General features: G+C 43.0%; 1 protein-coding gene across 1 annotated transcript in view; it reads right to left on the bottom strand.

Moving 5' to 3' along the window:
* LOC121291551 (syntaxin-12-like) overlaps positions 1-17,452 on the bottom strand; it is a 32,599-nt gene extending 15,147 nt beyond the window's left edge. Inside the window, exons 1-3 of the mRNA XM_041212906.1 lie at positions 17,325-17,452; positions 5,341-5,528; positions 2,182-2,251 (exon numbers count right to left, since the gene is read on the bottom strand). Of these exons, the coding sequence (XP_041068840.1) occupies positions 2,182-2,251; positions 5,341-5,452 (182 nt within the window). The 5' untranslated portion in view covers positions 5,453-5,528; positions 17,325-17,452. The remainder of the gene's footprint in view (positions 1-2,181; positions 2,252-5,340; positions 5,529-17,324) is intronic.
* Positions 17,453-25,484: the final 8,032 nt, after the last annotated feature.

Below are 25,484 nucleotides of genomic sequence, written 5' to 3'. Positions count from 1 at the left end.
GAATGCCTCGATTGAACCTGCTTCCACCACATTCTCATGCAGTGCATTCCAGATCCTAACCACTTGCTGAGTGAAAAACCTTTTCCATATCACCATTGCTTCTTTTACCTATTACCTCAAATTTGTGCCCCCTTCTTTTCCATCCTTCAACAATGGGAACAGTTTTTTCCTAACTACTCCATCCAGACCCCTCATGATTTTGAAAATCTCTATCAAACCTCCTCTCAACCTTATCTTCTTCAAGGAACACAGTCCCCAACTTCTTCAATCTATTCTCCTGTCCCTATATCACAATGGACAACTGTTGGGCTGATAAAAATGGCTGCAGCTGATCACATGCTGGTTTCTGAAGATCCTAAGCTGTTCCAATGGACAAAGGCTACCTCATCCTCCTGGAATGTGACTTGTATCATACAAACATTCAAGCCAAGCCAACACAAAGGATAATAGTCAATAAGTCTGAACCAGCCAGCTTCAACAGCATTATCTCTGGGGTCCACTAAGTATCTATACCTAATCAACAGAAAGACCAAAATCACTTACGTAGGCCACTGCTACAAACTGCATTGCCCAGATTCCATCCTGACACAGCCACTGTTGTGACTGGATAAATTGGTTTCAGCAATGTTCATCTATTTGCCCGAGTTTAGATTCTGGGCCCATATCTTCTCCATCACAAAGGCGTCCACCTCTGTCTGCCTCTGTCTCTATCTCAGCCCATCCGTTGCTGGAAACCTCATCCAAGCCTTATAACCTCCAGACTTAACTATTCCAATGTTCTCTTGGCTGGTACCCTATCTTTCATTCTTCATAAATTATAATTCATCCAAAACTCTGCTGCCCATATTCTCACTCATCATTCCCATCTTTATTAGCCTACACTGGTTCCAGGTCCCCAATTTAAAAGATTTAAACACAAGATGAGAAAATTATGTCAACTCTGTAACCTCCTCTAACCCTACAACTCACACCACAAAACTCTTTCCTCCAACTATGGCCTCTTGTGCATCCTACATTTGGCCATGGCCCTTTCTCAAAGGGCAGCATTTCATAGTATGCTCTTCTTTTAATGAAGAATGTTCAAGTGATGCAGATAAAACCAAGAATATTTCTAACCCTCTAGACAGAATCTTGAATAGGCATAAGTATTTCATGGAGCTTGCCTCAACAGCTACTGAAGAACTTACGATCTCTACCCTGCACTTTGCCAGTTAACAATGAGACTTATAAAGAAGCACCAGCAACACAAGAAATCCAAACATTCTGAATGCATGACAAACCAACTCAACTTGAACTTGGCAAAAAACGTTTCAATATTATACATCCTCAGTTATTCCAAGACCACGAGAATTTCACATGATATCAATGCCCAAACCTCTAGGTGTCAGGACAAGTGGATGACCACAGTTCAAAAGGATTGAACTATAAGAAGTTGGATTCTCATCCCCAAGCTCTGAGGGACAATAAATAAGGAGTTACTTATATTAAAAAAAAGTTCTGCTTTTGCCCAATTCATTTAACAGTCTGGATTTTCCATCTATTGTTCACGAAGAGAGCAATTACAGGGACTGTTCCATCAAAGCTAATTATGCTTTGCAAAGATCAAATTTGTAAAACTCTTAGGAGGCAACAGGAGAACACAGCATCCAAAAGAAACAAAAATTTGTTCCTCAATACACCATTAAAACATTCCCAACTGCAAGAACTGACAATGTGACAACACCACCATTAATCAGGTTAACTAACTACACATATCTATTGCTGAGTAAGGAGATATAACAAAGTTGTTCACCCAGCCCAGAGGGTTGTGCATACAAGTTTTTAATCCTTCTCAATTTAAACTTAGACCCTATGGCTCAAGAAAATGAATAATTAAAGTTTTTTAAATTATGCATTTTTTCCACTTAGGTAGCTGCTTCTACAGAACAGATGTTCTGACTTAAAGAAATAAATGCCTTGAGTGCACTATCTACTCTGCAAATGATCCTTGAACCTACCAATGGAATTATTGATAAATTTGTAATTTAACTGCACTCATGGGTGTATTATAAACAGGCATTAGAAAGACATGGTCATAGCATCACTCAGTTGTACAATGTGGCTGTAGGTTTTCAAAATATTTTGATAAGTTATAGCACAATCATACACAATTTAACTGTGCATATTCATGTATACACTTACAGTCTGTCCTGAAGTTCACTTGTATCTTGTTGTGTTCCTAGTTGTTGCACTATTGTATTTATCTGTGCAGCTGTAGGCAATAATAGATTTAAACACAATTACAGCAAACTCCTGAAACATTAAAATCTGATCTATGCAATTATACATTTAGGCAAGTTTTGTCCTGCATAACCTCTGCTGAATTATACAGTAACAGAACAATTTGATTTTATCCATTTAACTGCTTACTAAAAAAAGGGATATGTTGCCCAGGACTTTAACATCGTCCTTATATCAAATTGTTGTGCTGGTAGGTGCAGTATTTGTAGCAGTGTCAAACTTATGCTAAGATTGTAGAATTCAACTTATAATTCTAGGTTTTGAAATATGAAGTAAGCACTATGACAAAAGTATACACCAAGTTCATGAAGTTTGGTACTATAAAGGAATTTTTTTTGTGTTCATTTGTGTATACATCCAAGAGAGGGAGAGGAAGGAAGGGAGACTGACAACTTGTTCCATAGCTTCTCCTATTGGAAGATCCTAGAGCTAGTTTGTCACAGGTTAGTGTACAAGGAAAGCTTCCATTTGGAAATGTTAAAAGTTGAACTAAATGCCCGACTAGAAATTGCAACAGGGAACTGGACAACAACTATATAGAAGATACTGAGTTAAGTTTGAATCATGCTCTATTCCTCAATTAATAATATATCCCTTAGTCTGATCAAAAAAAGGTAGTGCTCAATTTTTAGCTCAGTTGACTTTCTTCAACTTGAACAATATTAATAAAAGGGATAAAGCTAACCCATCTTATGCCATCAGCTTACTTAGTAGATTGTACAGCATTAACATTTTGTTAAACCGTTTAACTAGATTGACAGATTTCCCTGACACCACAATTCAGACTGACTTCATTTTTTTAAAAAAAAATGTGCAATCCTGGAAGTCTATTTCTAAGTATCTCTACTGGTGGCAAAGTTTTTTCTGCAGTTTATAAATCATGTTGATGCTTTCTTTGACAAGTTTGCACATATGACACTACAGGGGAGCTTGATGAATCTTAAAACTCGGTGGCAGTTAGGGAGTGTCATGTTTATATATTTAGGTCCTTCATTCTTCTCTTCACTTCCTCCTCGTCCCTAAATCAAGGCAGTCTTAGGTGCAAGAAAAAGATTTTTTTTAAGAACAGGGACACATCAGCCCTACCAACTATGGCTTCTCTTTTCCAAGATAAGAAACTTAAAAGGTGGCCAGTCCATCAATGCAAACTATACAGTATAACTGACTCACATTTTGATCTTGGATGAGAGCGACGGTGCAACCTTTAATGATGGTATAGTTTGCATCTATTCTTATTGAAAGCAGTCTGCTACATGGGTGCCAGCAGGATCATAGGCTCACCAGCTCCAGTCTCTATGGAGCCTATTTCCACACATTCAAATGACAGCTCAAAACAAGAACAATTATATTGCTACACTTCAATAAAGAAACTAAACTGGAGGCTTCTTCGTTCAGGATTTGTGGGATTAGAAGGGAAACGATGCATTTTGTTCTTCTCATTTGAATGGTCTTCCACATACTAATGATGCATGTTAGAAAGTATTTTCCCCCTTTGGCTTTCATTTCATTTCCTTTGGGAAGCTCTCTTAGCAAATCACTACCCGGCAGCTGGGACTCCGATACAATTTAAAATTTAAACAAACTCTGCTGAATGCATCAGAGTCCAACATGGGTTATTATGTGTAATGATATGAATTCTTTACAATGGAGAATATTACAATCTGGAGATAAGCACTGATATTAGATAATTCAATTTTTGCAGTGATTTCCATATTGTTAATATATACAATTCATATTTTTAAACTTGCAGGGAGATATGTTAGCTATCTGCTAACTTGATTGGATAGCTTAAGATAATAATAGGCAATAATAAAATCCAAAGCAAGCTGATACTTGTTGGATGATTTTGTTTACCTCAACTTAAAATTGTTAGTTCATAATGTTCGGTGCTGGAAGCAGGTTTAACAATAGCTTTCAAAAAGGAATTGGATATATACTTGAAATGGAGAGATTTTCAGGGTTATGGGGAGAACGCAGGGGAATGGAACTAAATGAATGGCTCTATCAAAGAGCCAGCAGATGTGATGGGCTGAATGGCCTCCAGTGCCATATGATTCGAAAGTAAACTGATAAATCATAGGAACATTTAGTAAAGTACGGAAACATGTCAATAAACATTTTCTCTCCCGAAAGACAGGCTATTCGTCAAGTTTCCCAAGTGGTAACTGGGTTCAGGCCAATTAACCTTGCCACTGAGAATAACTAAAATTACATTTCAATTAAGGCAGCATATTACACTGGGCTTTGGCATTCTAAACTAACATGCAACTGGCATTTACACTTTCAAATGTTGTTGAAATAGCTTATGAATTGGATCTGTTGTGCATTGACCTTGCCTAGAGTTATAATGGAATGGAGAGGTTTTACTGAGCCTCCATGCGAAAACAGTGGAAACCAACACTAAAAAAGGTATCAGTCATTAAGCAAGTGTTGTGCTCCAATTGATACTTTGTGCTAATCAATTAGGCAGGTCTCAACATAAAGTTATGTTATTGGGAAATGCAGAACTAAAACCCTCTTAGCAGGAGAAAAGTAGTTTTAAAAAGAGGGAAACTAAAGCCCAGGTTTCACTGGTCAACAACATTCCAGCCCCAGTAATCTGAGGCAGGAATCCATTAACACCCATAATGCATTGCCCATTATTACTTCTGTGCAGCCACAGACCGGAGAGATATCTGCCCTGCAGCACTTTCCATGTTATTAAAGTATGGCACAGCACACTAGTTTTCATTTCCTTTCCTGAAGGAAGCCACGAAATGCTACAATACCTTATAATATACTGCAAGTTCTGGCTAGATTGCAGCGCCACTTTGTAACTAAAATTTATTGTTTAAAGCTTCATGCACCTTGAAGCAAAACTGATCTTATTGAATCAATATTAGACACTTCATGCTGAATGTAATGTCCTTTCAATGCACATGTAAAATTCTCCCATTAGAAGTTAGCTTGCCTGATTGAATAGCTGAATAACCATAATCCAAGCAGGCTTTGTTTAGCTGAAAGAAAGATTTCAGTATAACGTTTTCCAAGGTCCTTGCAGCAGAATCGACTTTAACTTACTATTCCGTGAGATCGTCTGGATGTTGGCGCTGCATGTTTGAATGAGGCTGTTGAAGTCCTGGGATTGAGAGTGGTAACTGAAACGACCATCTTCAACCCGTCCATAAGACATGGCTGCATAAGAGGCCAGCGCTGACACAAAACGAGCAACAATGAAGAGTCAGAAATGTCAGCACTTCCTGGCAAACCTACAAGAATAAGATTAGGGAAAATATTCAGAACTTGATACACAAACCTAAAAAATATCTGGTAAGACAAAATTGGTTAAATACAAAGCACCATAAGAACACAAGAACATAAACAGGAGCAAGAAATTTCTCTCCTTCTCAGTTGTCACGACTCACTAGGGATAGTGCACTGTAATAATAAGTCCCCCTGTTCCCTGAGCCGCGACAAATGTGAAAGTTTGACCAAATCACCAGATTTCCCCAATTCTACCCAACTGTTTAATTTAGGTTAACAGAATACAAGCACCAGGTTTATAAACTTAATAAGTAAATAACTGTTTATTGAATAAATTGTCTTTAACTAGTAGCAAAAGAAATATGAACTAACTTTTAATTCTAACCCTTCTTAACCCCTAGACACAAACACACAAGATATACAAAACATGGATTTTAAGGGGGAGATAAATCAGTTCAATAGCACCAATCACGAGTATGGGATTAGATGGGTTAATTTTGATTGATGTCTTTATAAATTCCTTGCAGTTTGTTGTTAATGACACGAGATGGTCTCCAAACATTTTCAGTCTGTTGTTCACTGGTTGAAAAACTTGCTTTACAATGATTCTACTGGCGATTTTCCCCCCTTTTCCTCTTGGCAGGGGTTGTCAGAGAAAGCAGTTTACAGAGATACAAAGACAAAGCCAGCCAGCTAGCTAGCCTTGTAGATTTACCGAAATCTTAAACCTCTCTCCTGTGTGTTAGAGGTGTTCTCTTTTCAGGCTAGGATCTCTCCGCTCACTGCTTTCACACAAAACCTTGGTCACTTGATTAAAATGTTGTTGCTAGGCAGTTCCCCTTATTTCAGGACGCCTTTCCAGCACCATTTTGCTCAATCTGGCACACTCTGTTCCAGGAGATAGCAACATTGCATATTTCTCATCCTGTTCCAGTGAACATGTCTTTCAACTGCAGCCATGGTAATTTTTAACGCCATAGTCCAATTTTTAAAACTACAGTCCCACAGAAAATAAAGAAAAATAAAAAGATATGCTTCGTACATAGTCCTAAATGCCAACCCATTATGCTGAGATTGTAACCCCTTAATACTGGACTCCCAGCCTGGGAAATCATCTTCCCAGTATCTACTCTGTCAAATCCCTTAAGAGAGTTTTATATATTTCAAGAAGATCACCATCATTCTTCTAAACCCCTGAAAATATAGGCTTAGACTACTCAACCTCTCCTCTTGGGCAATTCTCTCATTCCCAGGATTCAGTCTTGTAACCCTTGACTGCACACCCTCTTAGACAAGTATATACTTTCTTTGGTAAGGTGATCAAAACTATACACTATATCCCAGGAATAAAAACAGAGTGCTGAAAAAAATTCAGCAGGTTTGGCAGCATCTATGGAGAGAGAAACAGAGTTAACATCAAGTCCAATATGACGCTGCTTCAGAACTGAAGAGAGGTAGGAACGTGATGAGTTTTATGCTGTTCGGGGGGGGTGGGTTGGGGGGGGTGGAGGAGGAGCACATGGAGCAAAGGAGGTGGTCAGGGATAGGCTAGAGGACAGGAGAGATTAAATGACAAAGTTGCCATGGAACCAAAGATAAAGGGAGTGGTAATGATTGTATTAAAGACAAAATATTGATCCAGAGTAGCTGTGAATGCTTTGTATCTTTATTATCTTTTAACCACTCCCTTTGCCCTCGATTCCATAACATCTTTGTCATTTAATCTCCCCCACCTCCAACCTATCCCAGACCTTCTCTTTTACTCCATGTGCTCCTCCTCCCCCTTTTCAACAGCAAAAAATCCATCACATTTCTATTACTCTTCAGTTCCAAAGGGGAGTCATTTTGGACTTGAAATACTAACTCTGTTTCTCTCCCAATAGATGCTGCCAGACCTGCTGAGTTTTTCCAGTTTTTATTTCAAACCTCCAGCATCCAGTAGTTTGCTTTTATCGTTATTCCAGTGAAGGTCTCACCAAGGCCCTATATAATTATAGTAAGATATATCCCTCACCCCTGCTACCTTCAAGAATGAAAAACAATAAGTTGTATTTTACTGATTTGTTACCTGCAATATCTGGCAAATTAAAATAAAATCCTGTTAGAAGAATTGTACTACACCAGATTAGTTGAAGAATTTAGCAGCACAAGAGGGGACCATTCAGCCCATAGCACTCACGGCCTTGGTTGAAACTGTGGGCATCCTCATTTAAGTCCTATGAAGGTTTTTGAACAAGAGGCATCTTTAGTCCTAGTCTTCAGTTTTAACAAAACAGAAGTGCCAATCCCTAGGGTGCAATATCATTCCTGCTGCCTTCATAACAGATGATGATCCATTCAAGACAGTGGAATTCAGTGACACAATTCACTTACTTAGCTGGCATGATTTTCTTCAATGACAATCAGAAAAACTGTCCCAATTGATGCAGTGAGCTTCCATCCACCAGAACAAACATATACAGAAGTTGAAAAACAAGTCAAAGTATGACTATATGTACTTAAATATGGCTTCAAAATATGGATACACAAAGTAACAAATAGGTAAATCGATGGATTTGGTTCTAGGTCACTTCTCATATTAAAGATCAAGTCTCGGGCCAAAATTTTGAAGAAAATCTGACTAAGCAACAGCCTCTGCCCTAGCTGGTTGATCAGTACCATTTCCTCGATCGATGGAGATCGAGTACCGCCTAGAGTCTGATGCTGCCAGCGCATTCATCACCAACATGGAAGAAACCATGAGGCAGACCCAGAACAAGATGGGACGGCAACAAGACCCATTCTGATAAGGAGCATTTACTACCAATGAGATATGTGAAGGTGCTGTACCCCAACAGTTCAAAGCAACTGACATATTCCATACACAACAACTTGAATGTTATGAATCACAGAATCAGAGTGCAGAAGAGGCCCTTCGGCCCATCAAGTCTGCACCAACACGTGAGAAACACCTGACCTAACTACCTAATCCCATTTACCAGCATTTGGCCCATAGCCTTGAATGTTATGACGTGCCAAGTGCTCATCCAGGTACTTTTTAAAGGATGTGAGGCAACCTGCCTCCACCACCCTCCCAGGCAGTGCATTCCAGACAGTCACCACCCTCTGGGTAAAAGTTTTTCCTCACATCCCCCCTAAACCTCCTGCCCCTCACCTTGAACTTATGTCCCCTTGTGACTGACCCTTCAACTAAGGGGAACAGTTGCTCCCTATCCACCCTGTCCATGCCCCTCAATCTTGTACACCTCGATCACATCACCTTTCAGTCTTCTCTGCTCCAACGAAAACAACCCAAGTCTATCTTACCCCTCTTCATAACTTAAATGTTTCATCCCAGGCAACGTCCTGGTGAATCTCCTTTGCATCCCCTCCAGTGCAATCACATCCTTCCTATAATGTGGCGATCAGAACTGTACACAGTACTCCAGCTGTGGCCTCACCAAGGTTCTATACAACTCCAACATGACCTCCCTACTTTTGTAATCTATGCCTCAATTGATAAAGGCAAGTGTACCATATGCCTTTTTCACCACCCCACTAACATACCCTTCCGCCTTCAGAGATCTATGGACACATACGCCAAGGTCCCTTTGTTCCTCAGAACTTCCTAGTGTCACATCAATCATTGAATACTTCATTGTCAAATTACTCCTTCCAAAGTGTATCACCTCACACTTGAGCCAGATCCCCCTAAGAACTATCCAAGTACAGTGCCCCTTAGAGGGAAATAGAAGCATCAACAATTATATGTATTCTATATTATTGTGCGTCCTTTGGTATACTGCGCAAACTCAACAAAACTTGAATTTGACTCAAATAGCCCACATTCTTGTTTCAAGTTGGCTTTCTATCAGGGAAGAGTTATAGACTCTGGTTTCAATCTACATACACTACAAATCTCAAAGTGCGTCAACTTGGCTCAGTTAGTAGCACTCTGCTCTTCAATAATACTTTCATCTGGGTGTTAAAAGGCTGTAGGTTCAAGGTCCACTTTGGGACTTGAGCAAATTTTTTAGACTGCTACTTCTGTGCAATACTGATGGAGCACTTTGTCAGCAGCTAACGGCCCCATCTTCCTGTTGCTATTCGAAATTAAAGATTCCCATAGAACTATCTTAAGAGCACAGCATTTCCCCTTGTGTCCTGGTCAACATTTTATCCATAATCCTATGAAAAAACTGCTCATTTCACTGCTGTCCATGAGATCTTGTACGCAAGGTGGTTGTTGCATTAGACATCATTTAAAAGTAATTAATTGACCCATCATCAGGTCATGTTGGCATACTGCTGGCTGCAGTTGGACAAGAATCCCAGAAATTATTCAGGATAAACGTAGTGCTTAATGACCCAGATTTTGCAGTGGTAACAATGCTGAAACTGTTAGTGTCCGTTGGCATCACTCCACGGGAATTGACAGCAACTTCTGGAGTCTGTCTATGTCTGGAATAATGCCAAATTCAGAAACCGCTGCCAGTGATTCAACACTTCTCCAGAGATTGAGGCACCCCCCCAGACTGCAATCAATGGAAAATCAATTGAATTGAGGAGAACTTCCACTTTTATTCTTTAGTTGCACTGTAAACATGCTCACTGATTCCGAGAAACTATATTTTATAATTGTGGAATGTCAAATTGTCCCATAATAATAAAAATTTCTACATTTTTAAAACAAGTTTCTTTATTTTAGCTTACATCTTAATCCAATCATTTATTTCTCTGAAAATTTAACAAGGATATCGAGTTATTTTAACCTCCTGGTTTGCTCTGAGAGAACACTTCAATGTGATTGGTTTTTTTAAAAAGTCGTTCATGGGATGTGGGTGTTGCTGACTAGGCCAGCACTTATTGCCCATTCCCAATTACCCTTGCTCAGAGGGTATTTAAGAGTCAACCACATTGCTGTGGGTCTGGAGTCACATGTAAGCCAGACCAGGGAAGGATAGCAGATTTCCTTCCCCAAGGGACATTGGTAAACCAGGTGGGTTTTTAGCCGTTTGCTGACTTCATTGCTGCTGCACCCCAAGACATTCCCTGATTTGGCACCTGATTTAAACTGTCATCGGGAAAGGCGAAACAGATCTATGAGGACAGCTTTCTTCAAGGACAGCAGCATGTGCCCTTGCTTCACTTCTGACTGAAAAATCCAGACCATTCTTGCAGTGAGATATATCTATTCATGCACACAATAGCACTGTTTGATAACTAATTAAATTTCTAATTGAAGCAGGTCACCTAAGATTCAGTTTCAGTTACAACTTTTGTACATAATTTAATGTGCAAATGCCAATGTTATGAAAGATGCAATGAAGTATTTTCTACATTTATGCGTGCAATCACTGGTTTACCCATCCACTGTTTATTTCAGATTTACTGCACTTGAGGATTTCTCTCTCAGTTACAGCACTGTTTTCATTCCACTTATTATTTTCTCAATAAAAAAAACTGGAAAAGCCACAAATCAGCAACAAACAATTCACTTACAGAATCGTAGAATAATTACAGTAGAAAGGGGTCAGTTCACTAATGTCCTTTAGGGAAGGAAACCTGTCACCCTTACCTGCTCAGGCCTACATGTGACCCCAAGCCCCCAGCAATGTGGCTGACTCTTAAATGCCCCCTGAAATGGCCTAGTAAGTCACTCAGTTGTAACAAACCGCCACAAAGGCACAAAAAAAGGAACAAAACCGGTCGGACCACCCAGCAGCAACCTAGGTACCGGAAACAACAACAGCAATCGCATCCCTGTCAACCCTGCAAAATCCTCCTTACTAACATCTGGGGGTTAGTGCCAAAATTGTGACAGCTGTCTCACAGACTAGTCAAGCAACAGCCTGACACAGTCATCCTCACAGTATCGTACCCTATAATGTCCCAGACACCACCATCACCATCCCTGGGTATGTCCTGTCCCACCAGCAGGACAGACCCAGCAGAGGTGGCGGCACTGTCAAACAGTTGGGATGCAGTTGCCCTGGGAGTCCTCAACACCCACTGGCATCAGGTCAAACATGGGCAAGGAAACCTCCTGATTACCACCTCCCACAGCTGATGTATCAGTGCTCCTCCATGAGGGCACAGAGTGGCAAGGGCACAGAATGTTCTCTGGGTGGGGGAGGGGCTTCAATATCCATCACCAAGAGTGGCTCGGTAGCACCACTACTGACCGAGCTGGCCAAGTCCTAAACGACAAAGCTGCTAGATTGGATCTGCAGCAGGTGGTGAGGAAACCAAGAGGGAAAAACATACTTGACCTCATCCTCACCAACTTGCCTGCCGCAGATGCATCTGGCCATGAGTGTCAGTAGGAGTGACCATCGCATGGTCATTGTGGAGACGAAGTCCCACCTTCACGTTGAGAAGATCCTCCATTGTGTTGTGTGGCACTACCACCGTGCTAAGTGGGACAGGTTTCAAACAGATCGAGCAACTCAAGACTGGGCATCCATTAGGCGCTGTGGGCCATCAAGCAGCAGCAGAATTGTACTCGAACACAATCCGTAACCACATGACCTGGCACATCCCCCACACTATCACTACCACCAAGCCAGGGGATCAACCCTGGTTCAATGAAGAGTGCAGGAGGGCATGCCAGCAGCAGCACCAGGCATACCTAAGAATGAGGTGTCAACACGAAGAAGCTATAAAACAGGACTACTTGTGTGCCGAACAACATAAGCAGCAAGTGATATACAGAGCTAAGCGATCCCACAACCAACGGATCACATCTAAGCCCTACAGTCCTGCCACATCCAGTCGTGAATGGTGGTGGACAATTAAACAACTCTCTGGAGGTGGCAGCTCCACAAATATCCCCATCCTCAATGATGGAGGAGCCCAGCACATCAGTGCAAAAGATAAGGCTGAAGCATTCGCAACAATCTTCAGCTAGAAGTGCCGAGTGGATGATCTAACTCGGCCTCCTCCAGAGGTCCCAAGCATCATAGATGCCAGTCTTCAGCCAATTTGATTCACTCCACGTATACCCTGTACACAAGAAGCAGGACAAATCCAACGCAGCCAATTACCACCCCACCAGCCTATTCTCCATCATCAGTAAAGTAATGGATGGGGTCATCAACAGTGCTATCAAGTGGCACTTGCTTAGCAAACCTGCTCACTGATGCCCAGTTTGGGTTCTGCCAGGGCCACTCAGCTCCTGACTTCATTATAGCCTTGGTTCAAACATGGACAAAAGAGCTGAACTCCCAAGGTGAGGTGAGAGTGACTGCCCTTGACATCAAGGCAGCATTTGACCGAGTATGGCATCAAGGAGCCCTAGCTAAACTGGAGTTAATGGGAATCGGGGGAAAACTCTCCACTGGTTGGAGTCATACCTAGCACAAAGGAAGATGGGCGTGGTTGTTGGAGGTCAGTCATCTCAGCTCCACTACATCACTGCAGGAGTTCCTCAGGGTAGTGTTCTAGGCCCAACCATCTTCAGCTGCTTCACCAATGACCTTCCTTCCATCATAAGGTCAGAAGTGGGGATGTTCGCTGATGACTGCATAATATTCAGCACATTCGCGACTCCTCAGATACTGAAGCAGTCCATGTCCAAATGCAGCAAGACCTAGACAATATCCAGGCTTGGGCTGACAAGGGACAAGTAACATTCGTGCCACACAAGTGTCAGGCAATGACCATCTCCAACAAGAGAGAATCCAACCATTGTCCTTTGATGTTCAGTGGCATTATCATCATTGAATCCTCCACTATCAATATCCTGATGGTTACCATTGACCAGAAACTAAACTGGACTAGTCATATAAATACTGTGGTTACAAGAGCAGGTCAGAGGCTTGGAATCGTGTGACAAGTAACTTGCCTCCTGACTCCCCAAAGCCTGTCCACCATCTACAAGGCACAAGTCAGGAGTGTGAGGGAATGCTCCCCACTTACCTGGATAAGTGCAGCTCCTACAACACTAAGGAAGCTGGACACCATCAAGGACAAAGCAGCCCACTTGATTGACACTACATCCACAAACATTCGCTCCCTCCACCAACGCACAGTGGCAGCAGTGTGTACCATCTACAAGATGCACTGCAAGAATTCACCAAAGCTCCTTAGACAGCACCTTCCAAACCCATGACCACTACCACCTAGAAGGACAAGGGCAGCAGACAGATGAGAACACCACCATCTGGAAGTTCCCCAACAAGTCACTCACCACCCTGACTTGGAAATATATCACCATTCCTTCACTGTCACTGGGTCAAAATCCTGGAACTCCCTTCCTAACAGCACTGTGGGTGTACCTGCACCACGTGGGCTGCAGCGGTTCAAGGCAGCAGCTCACCACCACCTTCTCTAGGGCAACTAGGGATGGGTAATAAATGCAGGCCCAGCCAGTGAAGCCCACATCTCGTGAATGAATAATAATAAAGAAAATTGAGCCTGTGGGGTCACTCTGCAAGAACTTTGCTAGTCCCACTTCCCTATCCTTTCCCACACAAACTCACCACACTAGTTGAATTGTTAGACTCTTCTCTTCCTTTTAGTCAAATAAGCAAATAGCTGCACATCTGGATTCCACAAGTGTTTCAATTTCAAATTTGTATAGTACAGGTAATTTAAAATCAATAATAATTGATCTAATTGACAGCACCATATTCTGTTATGACTACATACTGCTTTTAAATTATGGATTTTCCACCTTCATGAAATAAACTCAGCAGGTTACTGTTTATAGCATTCTATCTTATATGTGATCAAGATTTTATCTGCGAATAAAAAGCGATAGTTCAATCTGAACTGTGAAATTGTGGTCTACCCAATCAGTGCCATTTCATTAGGCAAGCGATAGTTTAAGTAATTTGCTGCTGAAAAGGAACATCTGTCAGATTTATGCTCAGTTTGCTAGCTTTCTTGCCCTGACTGTGATAATGTTGCTGCTTTCCTTTGTGATTGGAAATAAAATTATTTTCCAAGGTTCAATTTTCATGTTTGTGCTAAATTAGCTGATCTCAACTGAGACAGCAATGGGGGTTCATATGGAGATAATCTGTCAGGATTCTCATTCCAAATCATTGACTAATTCCACTTGCCGTTGAGCGTACGCATCAAGGACAACAGGATTGGGCTCAGCTGTAAAACAGGAACCTAACAACAGTCAGCAAATTCAGGAAGGGGAAGAAGGTAAAAAGAGGGGAAGAACGATTTTTATTTTAATTGTTTGTGGTGTATTTATGAAACAGGGACTTGCAATTTACTGATGATTACATTCCTGGTCTCTGAACTAATTAACTCAATGAAATATTATTGCATCTATACTTTCACTTAACTGTTCACACAGCATGACAAATTCTGAAATTCATTTAGAAGCAAACTCAAATAGAAGGAACATCCTGCTGATATGTGTGTGTGTGTGTGTGTGTGTGTGTGTGTGTGTGTGTGTGTGTGATGTCCTTGAAGACATACCTTTACTCATTAAAGAGCTTGCTTTTATGCAATTTCACATATTCAACTGAGAACAAGTGCCTGTGTCTTGCAGCACTTTTCCAAACCACTAATTTTTCCACATGGACTTTTAAGTCAACTTCATCCCATTAGGTCATCTAGGCGACATGACCAACAAAAAAAGTGACGAGGCAGGCTTGATAGGCTAAAAGGCCTGCTCTGATGGAAGTCTGGTTCTATTCTGGTAGCATCCTCACCTGGTTCAAGCCCCACTTCAGGATTGAAGTACATAATTGAAGTTGACACTCCAGTGCAGGGCTGACTGGGTACAGCGACGTCAGAGGTGCTACTGGTTGCATGGGGTGTTACACTCAGACACCACTGCCCGTTCAGCTGAATGTCAAAGATCACAAGATATTATGCAAATTAGAGCAACAGAGCTCTGCCAAGGTCCTGATAAATGTTCCTCCGTCAACAACCATATCAAAAAACACACTTGACCAGTCATTCAGGTGCTGGTTTTGGGACCTTGCTTTGTGCAGACTGGTGACACATTTGTTTCCATAGCAGTGACTACACTTGGGGAGAAATAAAGTCATTGCCTGTGAAATACTGAACCATCCTGGAAGATATGAAAGACAGAAGATATCTTCCCTGTTCTAATTAAAATACACTAAAATACACTAACTTATCCCACTGGTAGCAACGGCAAGTGCTTAGGTAAGTTGAAAATAGGCCAAGTTAGGGGGCCAGAGGAAAACAGCCTTTTCCTGTTCTTGACAAATAGTCAGATAAATCTTAAAAAAGTGAGGTTGTTTGCTGAAAGATTAGTGCCAACTATAAAATGTCTAATTTGAATCAAATCATACTAAAAGGGTATCTGAAGGCATTTAAAACAATCAGCAAGGTCATTTTGCCTCACCTCAAATTCAGGCGAAGTGGATTGTTAAGGGTGGGGCAATATACATTTGAATGAGATAACAAATATTGGAAATATACAAGGTCCATTAAGCAGCTGATAAAGAAAAAAACAACAGCGATATGTTGGATAGAGCCAGTTCAACAGCTCCACTAACCCCCACATTGACAATATTAATTCACTGGCTCATACTGTCACCATTTTTACTGAGGAAATGCTCTCTTGGAGAAGGCCAGCTGCCCAGAATGATCTCATCTATTTTTTTCCCACTTGCGGTATTTAGACACAATGGTCAAAGGCTACCACCCAGAGACACTGGATTATGGAAAGCTTCCAACCCCAGCTTACTTCTGCATCGTCATCGCCATCCCCACTGAACCCCACATCAATGCACGCATGTGTCGTTTCAGACTCAACTTCCTTAAATAACCCCTTCATCACAGCTCTGAGCTCTGGCCCACACCAAGTGCAAATCCTATCCTGCACTAAGTCTTACTTAACCATTATCTCCGCCCTTGAACTCTTATTACGTCCACATCCCCAACACACTAAATTGAAAATCCTTGCCTTGAATGATCAGCCTTACCCCCCCCTCCTCATCGCCTTACACCAACCCCCCCCCTCCTCATCGCCTTACCCCAACCCCCCCCCCCCCTCCTCATCGCCTTACCCCAACCCCCCCCTCCTCATCGCCTTACCCCAACCCCCCCCTCCTCATCGCCTTACCCCAACCCCCCCCCTCCTCATCGCCTTACCCCAACCCCCCCCTCCTCATCGCCTTACCCCAACCCCCCCTCCTCATCGCCTTACCCCAACCCCCCCCTCCTCATCGCCTTACCCCAACCCCCCCTCCTCATCGCCATACCCCAACCCCCCCTCATCGCCTTACCCCAACCCCCCCCTCCTCATCACCTTACCCCAACCCCCCACCCCTCATCACCTTACCCCAACACCCCCCCCGCCCTTATCTCCTTACCTCACCCCTTCCCTCCCATCCCCCTATCTCTGCAACAGTCCTCCTTCACAGGTCATGCTTCAGCTATGGTCTTTATAGTCTATCCTCCTGTCCCACCCCCAACCCCCACCCCCCCGTCAAATGCTTAAATTTGGCCCTGACCCCACTCCCCCCGCTTTCACAGGCTCAAAGCCCCTGCTCCATCTCCCTTTCTGTGAAGCAGCCAGGGCTGACTGACTACATTACAACCAATACCGTGGGACTGCAAGTCACCGTTAAGACATCAGTCTGGCAGCTGGCCAACCCTGGGAGCTGCAGAATAATGCCCCCTCCGCCCACAGTGCGCAGGCGCGGTACCACCTTCCCCTACTGGCCCACTATTTAGCAGCTGAAAGGGAAACCAAAGCCCAGCCGCTGACACCGAGACAGTCATCCCGGCGGCGAAGGGGGATAAACAGCTCACAATAACCGCCCCCCTTCCCGCCCACCCAGGCCAAAGCGGACGAGTTTGTTTCGAGAGCTTCCTACCAGCGGCGGGATTGTTGTTTTCCCTCTGGGAAGCCGTCACCGTCGCCGACACCGTCCAAGACCACCCCCACCACCCTGTTACCGTCACGTGATATGTGCGTCACGAACGTGGCCACGCCCTACCCGTGCGCGATGACGCCATCGGGACCCTGTCAATCACTCTCTCTCTCTCACACACACACCCACACACACAAACAAATGCTGGAAAAGCTCAGCAGCTCTGACAGCATCAGCGGAGGGAGTTAACGTTTCGAGTCCGTATGACTCTTCATCAGAACTAAAGAGAAGAAAAATGTGGTGGAATATATACTGTTTAAGGGGTGGGGGTGGGGGGGGGGGGGCCAGGTGAAGCTGGATAGAGGGCCAGTGATAGGTGGAGGCACAGGAGAGTGTGGCAATGACGTCATAGACAAAAGGTGGAAGGGGTGTCGGTGGTGGTGATACTGGTAAAGACCATAAGATAGAGGAGCAGAAATTAGGCCATTCGGCCCATCGAGTCTGCTCCACCATTCAGTCATGGCTGATAAGTTTCTCAACCCCATTCTCCCCATAACCTTTGATCCCCTTACCAATCAAGAACCCATCTATCTCGGTCTTAAATACACTCAATGACCCGGCCTCCACAGCCTTCTGTGGCAATGAATTCCATAGATTCACCACTCTCTGGCTAAAGAAGTTTCTCCTCATCTCTGTTCTAAAAGGTCTTCCCTTTACTCTGAGGCTGTGCCCTCAGGTCCTAGTCTCTCCTACTATTGGAAACATCTTCCCCACATCCACTCTATCCAGGCCTTTCAGTATTCTGTAAGTTTCAATCAGATCCCCCCCTCATCCTTCTAAACTCCATCGAGCATAGACCCAGAGTCCTCAAACGTTCCTCATATGTTAAGCCTTTCATTCCTGGGATCATTCTCGTGAACCTCCTCTGGACCCTCTCCAGGGCCAGCACATCCTTCCTGAGATACAGGGCCCAAAATTGCTCACAATATTCTAAATGTGGTCTGACCAGAGCCTTATAAAGCCTCAGCAGCACATCCCTGTTTTTATATTCTAGTCCTCTCAAAATAAATGCCAACATTGCATTTGCCTTCCTAACTACTGACTCAACCTGCAAGTTAACCTTAAGAGAACCCTGGACTAGGACTCCCTTTGCACTCCAGATTTCTGAATTCTCTCCCTGAGTGGCGATGGGGTGGTGGGGAGGGGGACGGTGTGGGAGAAAAGATCAAAATAGGCTAAACAATGAATGGAAATATATTTTAAAAAATAATAATAATAGAAATAGGTGGGAAAAAAAATATAAAAATTAAAAAGTAAATATTTGGAAAATGGGGATTAAAAAGGGGTGAGGATGGAGAAGGAGAGTTGTTGAACTCAATGTTAAGTGCGGAAGGCTGTAAAGTACCTCATCGGAAGATGAGGTGCTGTTCCTCCAGTTTGCGTTGAGCTTCACTGGAACATTGCAGCAGGCCAAAGACGGACATGTGGGCATGAGAGCGTCTCAGTTTCTCTGCTCCTCTCACCTGTCTCCTTCTGAACTTGCCACACTCCGTTCTCTTAGGTCCAACCCTGACTTTGTTATCAAACCTGCTGACAAGGGTGGTGCTTTTGCTGTCTGGCGTACTGACCTCTACCTCGCAGAGACTGAGCGCCAACTCGCAGACACTTCCTCCTACCTCCCCCTGGACCATGACCCCACCACCGAACATCAAGCCATTGTTTCCAGGACAGAGCTCATCTCCTCTGGAGATCTTTCCTCCACAGCTTCCAGCCTCATAGTCTCCCAATGTCAGACAGCCCGCTTCTACATCCTCCTCAAAATCCACAAACAGGACAACCTGGTAGACCAATTGTGTCAGCCTGTTCCTGCCCCATGGAATTAATTTCTTCCTATCTTGACTCCGTTCTCTCTCCCCTTGCCCAGTCTCTTCCCACCTACATCCGTGATTCCTCTGACACTCTACATCATATCAACAATTTCCAGTTCCCTGGCCCCAACCGCCTCCTCTTCACCATGGACATCCAATCCCTCTGCACCTCCATCCCCCCACCAGGATGGTCTGAGGGCTCTCCGCTTCTTTCTTGAACGGAGGCCCGAACAATCCCCATCCACCACCATTCTCCTCCATCTGGCTGAACTTGTTCTCTCACTGAACAATTGCTCCTCAAACTCGTCTCACTTCCTCCAAATTAAAGGTGTGGCTATGGGTACCCGCATGGGCCCCAGTTATGCCTGTCTCTTTATGGGGTATGTGGAACAGTCCTTGTTCCAGTCCTACTCAGGCCCTCTCCCACAGCTGGTACATCGATGACTGTTTCGGTGCCGTTTCATGCTCTCATCTGGACCTGGAAAAATTTATTAATTTTGCTTCCAATTTCCACTCTCCATCACTTTCACGGGGTCCACCACTGAGATTTCCCTTCTAATATTCATTACTAACCCACCGACTCCCACATCTACCTCAACAATAACTCCTTATACCCCGCTTCCTGTAAGGACACCAACCTATTCTCTCAGTTCCTTCGCCTCCGTCACACTTGTTCCGATGATGCCACTTTCCAAAACAGCCCTTTTGAGATGTCTTCCTTCTTCCTTAACCAAAGTTTCCCACCCATGGTGGTTGACAGGGCCCTCAACCATGTCCGACCCATCTTCCGCGCCTCTGCCCTCACACCTTCCTCTCCCTCCCAGAACCATGATAGGGTCCCCCTTGTCCTCACTTTTCACCCCACCAGCCTCCGCATTCAAAGGATCATCCTCCGCCATTTCCGCTGACTCCAGCATGACGCCACCACCATCTTCCCTTCACCACCCCCCCGTCAACATTCCATAGGGCTGTTCCTCCCAGGACACCCTGGTCCACTCCTCCATCGCCCCCTAGACCTCAACCCCCTCCCATGGCACCTTCCCATGCAATCGCAGAAGGTGTAACACCTTCCCCTTTACTCACCCCCTCCTCACCATCCAAGGGCCCAAACACTCCTTTCAGGTGAAGCAATGCTTCACTTGCACTTCCCTCAATTTGGTCTACTGCATTCACTGCTCCCAATGCGGTTTCCCCTATATTGGAGAGACCAAACGCAGACTGGGTGACCGCTTTGCGGAACACCTTTGGTCTGTCCGCAAGCATTACCCAGACCTTCCTGTCGCTTGCCATTTCAACACTTCACCCTGCTCTCATGCCCACATGTCCATCCTTGGCCTGCTGCATTGTTCCAGTGAAGCTCAACGCAAACTGGAGGAACAGTACCTCATCTTCCGATTAGGCAATTTACAGCCTTCCGGGCTTAACATTGAGTTCAACAACTTCAGATCATGAGCTCTTTCTTCCATCCTCACCCCTTTTTGATCCCCTTTTTCCAAATATTTATTCTTTAATTTTTATATGTTTTTTCCCCACCTATTTCAATTATTTTTAAAATTTATTTCCATTTATTGTTTTATCTCTACCTTTTAGCCCATTTTAATCTTTTCTCTCACACCGTCCCCTCCCATCAACCCACCTCCACTAGGGCTATTTGTCCCTTGCTCATCCTTTCTACTCTTAATGTCACTATTAGCACCTCCTTTACCAGTATCACCACCATCAACACCCCTTCAACCTTTGTTTATGACATCTTTCGCAGTCTCTCCTTTGCCTCCACTTATCACTGGCCTTCTATCCAGCTTTCCCTGTCCCACCCCCCTTAATCTGTATATATTTCACCACATTTTTCCTCCCTTTAGTTCTGAAGAAGAGTCATATGGACTCGAAGCGTTAACTCTGTCTTTCTCTCCGCTGATGCTGTCAGACCTGCTGAGTTTTTCCCGCTATTTTTGTTTTTGTTTCAGATTTCCAGCATCTGCAGTATTTTGCATTTATCCTGTCAATCACATCCTGGTCACTTGTAGAATGATGCAGCCCTGGAAGCCATTCAGCCTCTTGGAAAGAGCTATCCAATTAGTCCCATTTCCCTGCCCTTTCCCATGTTGCTGCCACTGCTTATAGCTACTCCTACTGGAGATCTGCTGTATTGGACTGTCTTGCACCATCCTCACACATCCACTGTCGTTCCTCTATAACCGCTTTGTGACATCCATCATCCAACTATGCCTAGGTCGACCACTCTTTCTGCTGTCCTCTGCTTTGCCCTCTAGAATATATGAACATATGATTTAGGAGGAGTAAACTATTCTGCCCCTTGAGCCTCCTCTGCCATTTGATAAGATCTTGGCTGATCTGATTGTGGCCTTAACTCTACCTTCCTGACCAGCCTTTATAATCTTTGACTCCCTTGTCAATCAAGAAAGTATCTAACAGCCTTAAAAATATTCAATGACTCTGCCTCCACTGCTCACTGGGGAAGAGAATTCCACAGACTAATGACCCTCAGAGAAAAAAAAAAATCATCTCCATCTTAAATAGGGGACCACTTATTTTTAAAATGTGTCCACTAATCTTTATCTCTCCCAAAAAGAGAAACATCCTGTCAACATCCGCCCTGTCAAATGATTCAATGGGTATAAGGGGTATACAGGAGAGGCCACAATTGGATCAGCCATGGTCTTGTCAAATGGCAGATCAGACTAGAGTGACCGAACAGCCGATTTCTGCTCCCAATTCATATGCTCATATGTTCCCCTCAAGAAGAGATCTCTGTAGCTTTTCAGCTCTAATCAAATGGCCAAGATACTGACATTTTCTTTACCAGATGTCACTTTTTAGAGTTCTTTTTTGCTCTTGCAATTTCAAGCACCTCTTCGTTTGTCTTATGGTCTGTGTATGGAATTTTTAGCATACGTCTTAGCATCCATATTTCAAAGGCCTCTGTTCTCTTCTGCAGATCATTACTTATTGTCCAGGTTTCTGAAGCAGATAGGAAAATGTAGCATTTTTTGAGATTTTTCCTTGTTACAAGCTGATTTTCCACATTAAGGGTGCTATATAAATGTAGACAGATATTATTCTTGTGGTACACATATAATTATGTGACAGATGCCATCATTGGAAATACTGCAAAAAATACCTGCAGAAACAGGGATGAAAGCCAACTGTCTGTTGAATGAAGTTTAAAGGAACAGACACATCTACTGCAATCTCTTGAAGAGCCACTGTTTTTTGATGGGATGTCACTTAACAAAAGTTTCCTGTTTCAATGAAAGATCTTCATCACTTCCCCTTCTTAATATAACTTTTCCACAGCCATTTCATCATCTCTCATCCAGGGTTTGCTGCAATTATTAACAAGGTTATGGTTTCCATAATCACCCCTACCTGCTTGCCAATGGACCTTTGTGATCCCACATCATCCATTATTACTGATGAAGAGCTGGCTAATGTACTAGATGGGGTTGCGCGGGAAATCAGTGTTACCAGGTCAAATCCAGCAAGGAACAAGTTGCTTCTGGGTTGTGTTGTGTTGACAGGAGCTTCAGAGGCAATACAGAAAGATCAACTGCTGAAAATCTCCTCATTAGGATCACAATTTCACCCTATATGGAAAGTGGGCATTTCTAGTTGTGTGTAGCATTTGCCCCTGTGGAGTAGAGAGGAGTGGGTGAGTCAACAAAGTTGTTGTGAATAAGTACTCATTAAAAGTCAAGACTGAAACTGCTGCACTATAATTTAATGAGCCAGATGGCTCACTTTAGCTGGATCCCTAATGCTATCCTTCATCAAAGTGTCAAACACTTTCTTCACAATATTAAAGCTCATCCCTCGCCCCAATATTTGTATTATATAGTACTAGAATGAGCTTTGAAAGGTCTCAGTAAAAAGATTAGCAATTTTCTTAGCCACCTGCAGAACTTTATCTTAAATTCTCAAAACTATTAACATACCTGTGATACTAAGGATTTCTACTCTCCCTTAAATTACCCTCTCAACTTTTTAGTAATGCCTCGAATAATGATTAATTCTGGTTTCTCTACTCTAGTGAACGGTCCAATGTCCCTCCAGAGTTGTCTCTTGCGCCTGATATATTTAAAGGAGAGCTTGATATTATCCTTACTATTTTCCACTATATTCCATTCATGTTCCGTCTTTGCACTCTCACCATATAGACCTTCCCTGAAAACAATGCCATCTCATACCCTTTCTTTCTTTAAGCACCAATAACCCTGCCAGTTTGAATTTACCCATAAAGTCAAGGATAAAGGTTACATGTTTACCGCAAATGAGAAAATATTCTTCACTGTAGTGAATATACTTTTGGAGGTTTTTACAACCTGGGAATGTATGACTTGTGTGTCTGGAAAATCCTAGATTCAATTCCTCCTCTATATGGAGTTAGCTGATCTCAGTCAATTGGAGTCCTCTCATTCACTACCAGACTCTCAGTGTGAAGAGGAAGGGGAAAAAGTCAGAATGGCTACTCCTGTTATTCAGTGATTTCTACAGGAGAGTACACATATCTGGATGTCCAATAAGTTAAGATAATGTAGCTAAACACCTCACATTCCTGAAGCTGGTGTGTGGAGCCATCACTCTGCTGTGTCTGCAACTGTTTTGACACCAATCCAAATTTCTTGGCAATAATTTCTAGGGCCTCAGCAATTTCTTTCCTCAGCTTCCTAAGACATATCCCGTTAGGCTCAGGCAATTTGCCTTCCTTTAGCTGAAATCACCATCTGCAAATTCCCTTCCAAGCCAAATGCCTTCCTGACTTGGAAGTATATTGCTGTTCTTTCACTGTCACTGGGTCAAAATCCTGGAACACCCTTTCTAACAGCACTGAAGGTGCACCTATACCACATGGACTGCAGTGGTTCGAAAAAGTGACTCAACACCACCTTCTCAAGGACAAGTAGGAATGGGCATTTTTTATCCATCATATTGCTCATCTCAATCTCAACCATTTCAGAATTCACCTCAACTAATATTTTTAGCAAAAGCCAATGCAACGTAGCAATGGCCCTTGTCTAGCAAATGTCCTTTAATATAGATAAATGTAGTGTTATGTTGGGCTATTACCAAGTGTTGCAAACAATTGGCTGTTGAGCAGAAAAATGACCTAGGTGCAATCACACAAGAAGCTCTCAAGGAAACAGCAGGCATCTCAACATCAAAATGGGGTAACTGGTAAAGGTAGTGCCATGAGACCATAACAAAAGCAAGTAATCATAATTCATTACCAGAATAATCAAATGCAAAATCAAAATACCGTATTGTTGCTGCATAAGATTTTGGTTATGTCTCATCCAGAACAATTAGTCCAGTTCTGGTCCCATTAGAAATGGGAGCAGAAATTGGCTATATGGACCATGAACCCTACTCCTCCATTCAATATCATGGCTGAACTTTTACATCAACTTCACTTTCCTGTCCTCTCACTATATCCCTTGATTCCCTTAGTCTCCTCATAGGATGGATGACAATAGAGGTCCTGGAAATTGTTCAGAGGAGTAGCCACTAAATTGATACCTTAGTTACCACAATAGGCTCAGAGCTGGAGAGAAATCTTCCAGGTTTCTACCCCCAGCCCCTACACCATTCCAATTGGTCTAGCGGTTTTATCACTTCTCCCGAGAGATTGTGTTTGTGGCTGGTGTGGGGTTGGGGAGGGAGAAAGTCATGATGTTTAAGTTGCATCACAATAGTAAAGGACAAATTCAATGAACTAGCTGGTCCTTTCCTGTCCACGTTTGTATGTTTGCATTTCACCAAATCTTGCACTGCAGCTGTGGGCAAAGTAAAGCTGCAGCACTGAATTTTACTGGTTGCTCTGTCTTCATAAACTGCTTTCTCTAACCAAATCAGATGGGATGTTGCATTGTCACATCACTACTCTCTTAACTGCTGAAACTAGCACAAGCTGAATGGAGGAACAACTTTAGTCTGCTGAACAAGGGAAAGAAATCTTGACATCATAATCTATACCCTTATGTGCTTTTGCTACAGTCGCCTCACAAACATGAGGAAGAGATTACAGGTATGAGAGGACCAAGTCAAAAGATAATTAGAGTGGGAGGAAGTTCATGTCGAGTATAAACACCAGCATAGAGCATTTGGATTGAATGGTCAGTTTGAGTAGTTGACTCTATGTAATTCTATGTAACCTCATACTGTTTGTGCCTCTTTAATGAGCGATCAACAACTTGGCATCTGACAACTTGACATTTTACCTTGAACACCTACATCTTTTTGCTACTAACATGGTTGGTGGTTCCTAGCCTGAGTATAT

The sequence above is a fragment of the Carcharodon carcharias genome, chromosome 19, assembly GCF_017639515.1.
Source record: "Carcharodon carcharias isolate sCarCar2 chromosome 19, sCarCar2.pri, whole genome shotgun sequence".
Taxonomy (NCBI): Eukaryota; Metazoa; Chordata; class Chondrichthyes; order Lamniformes; family Lamnidae; genus Carcharodon; species Carcharodon carcharias.
This window is presented reverse-complemented; position numbering and strand designations above follow the sequence as displayed.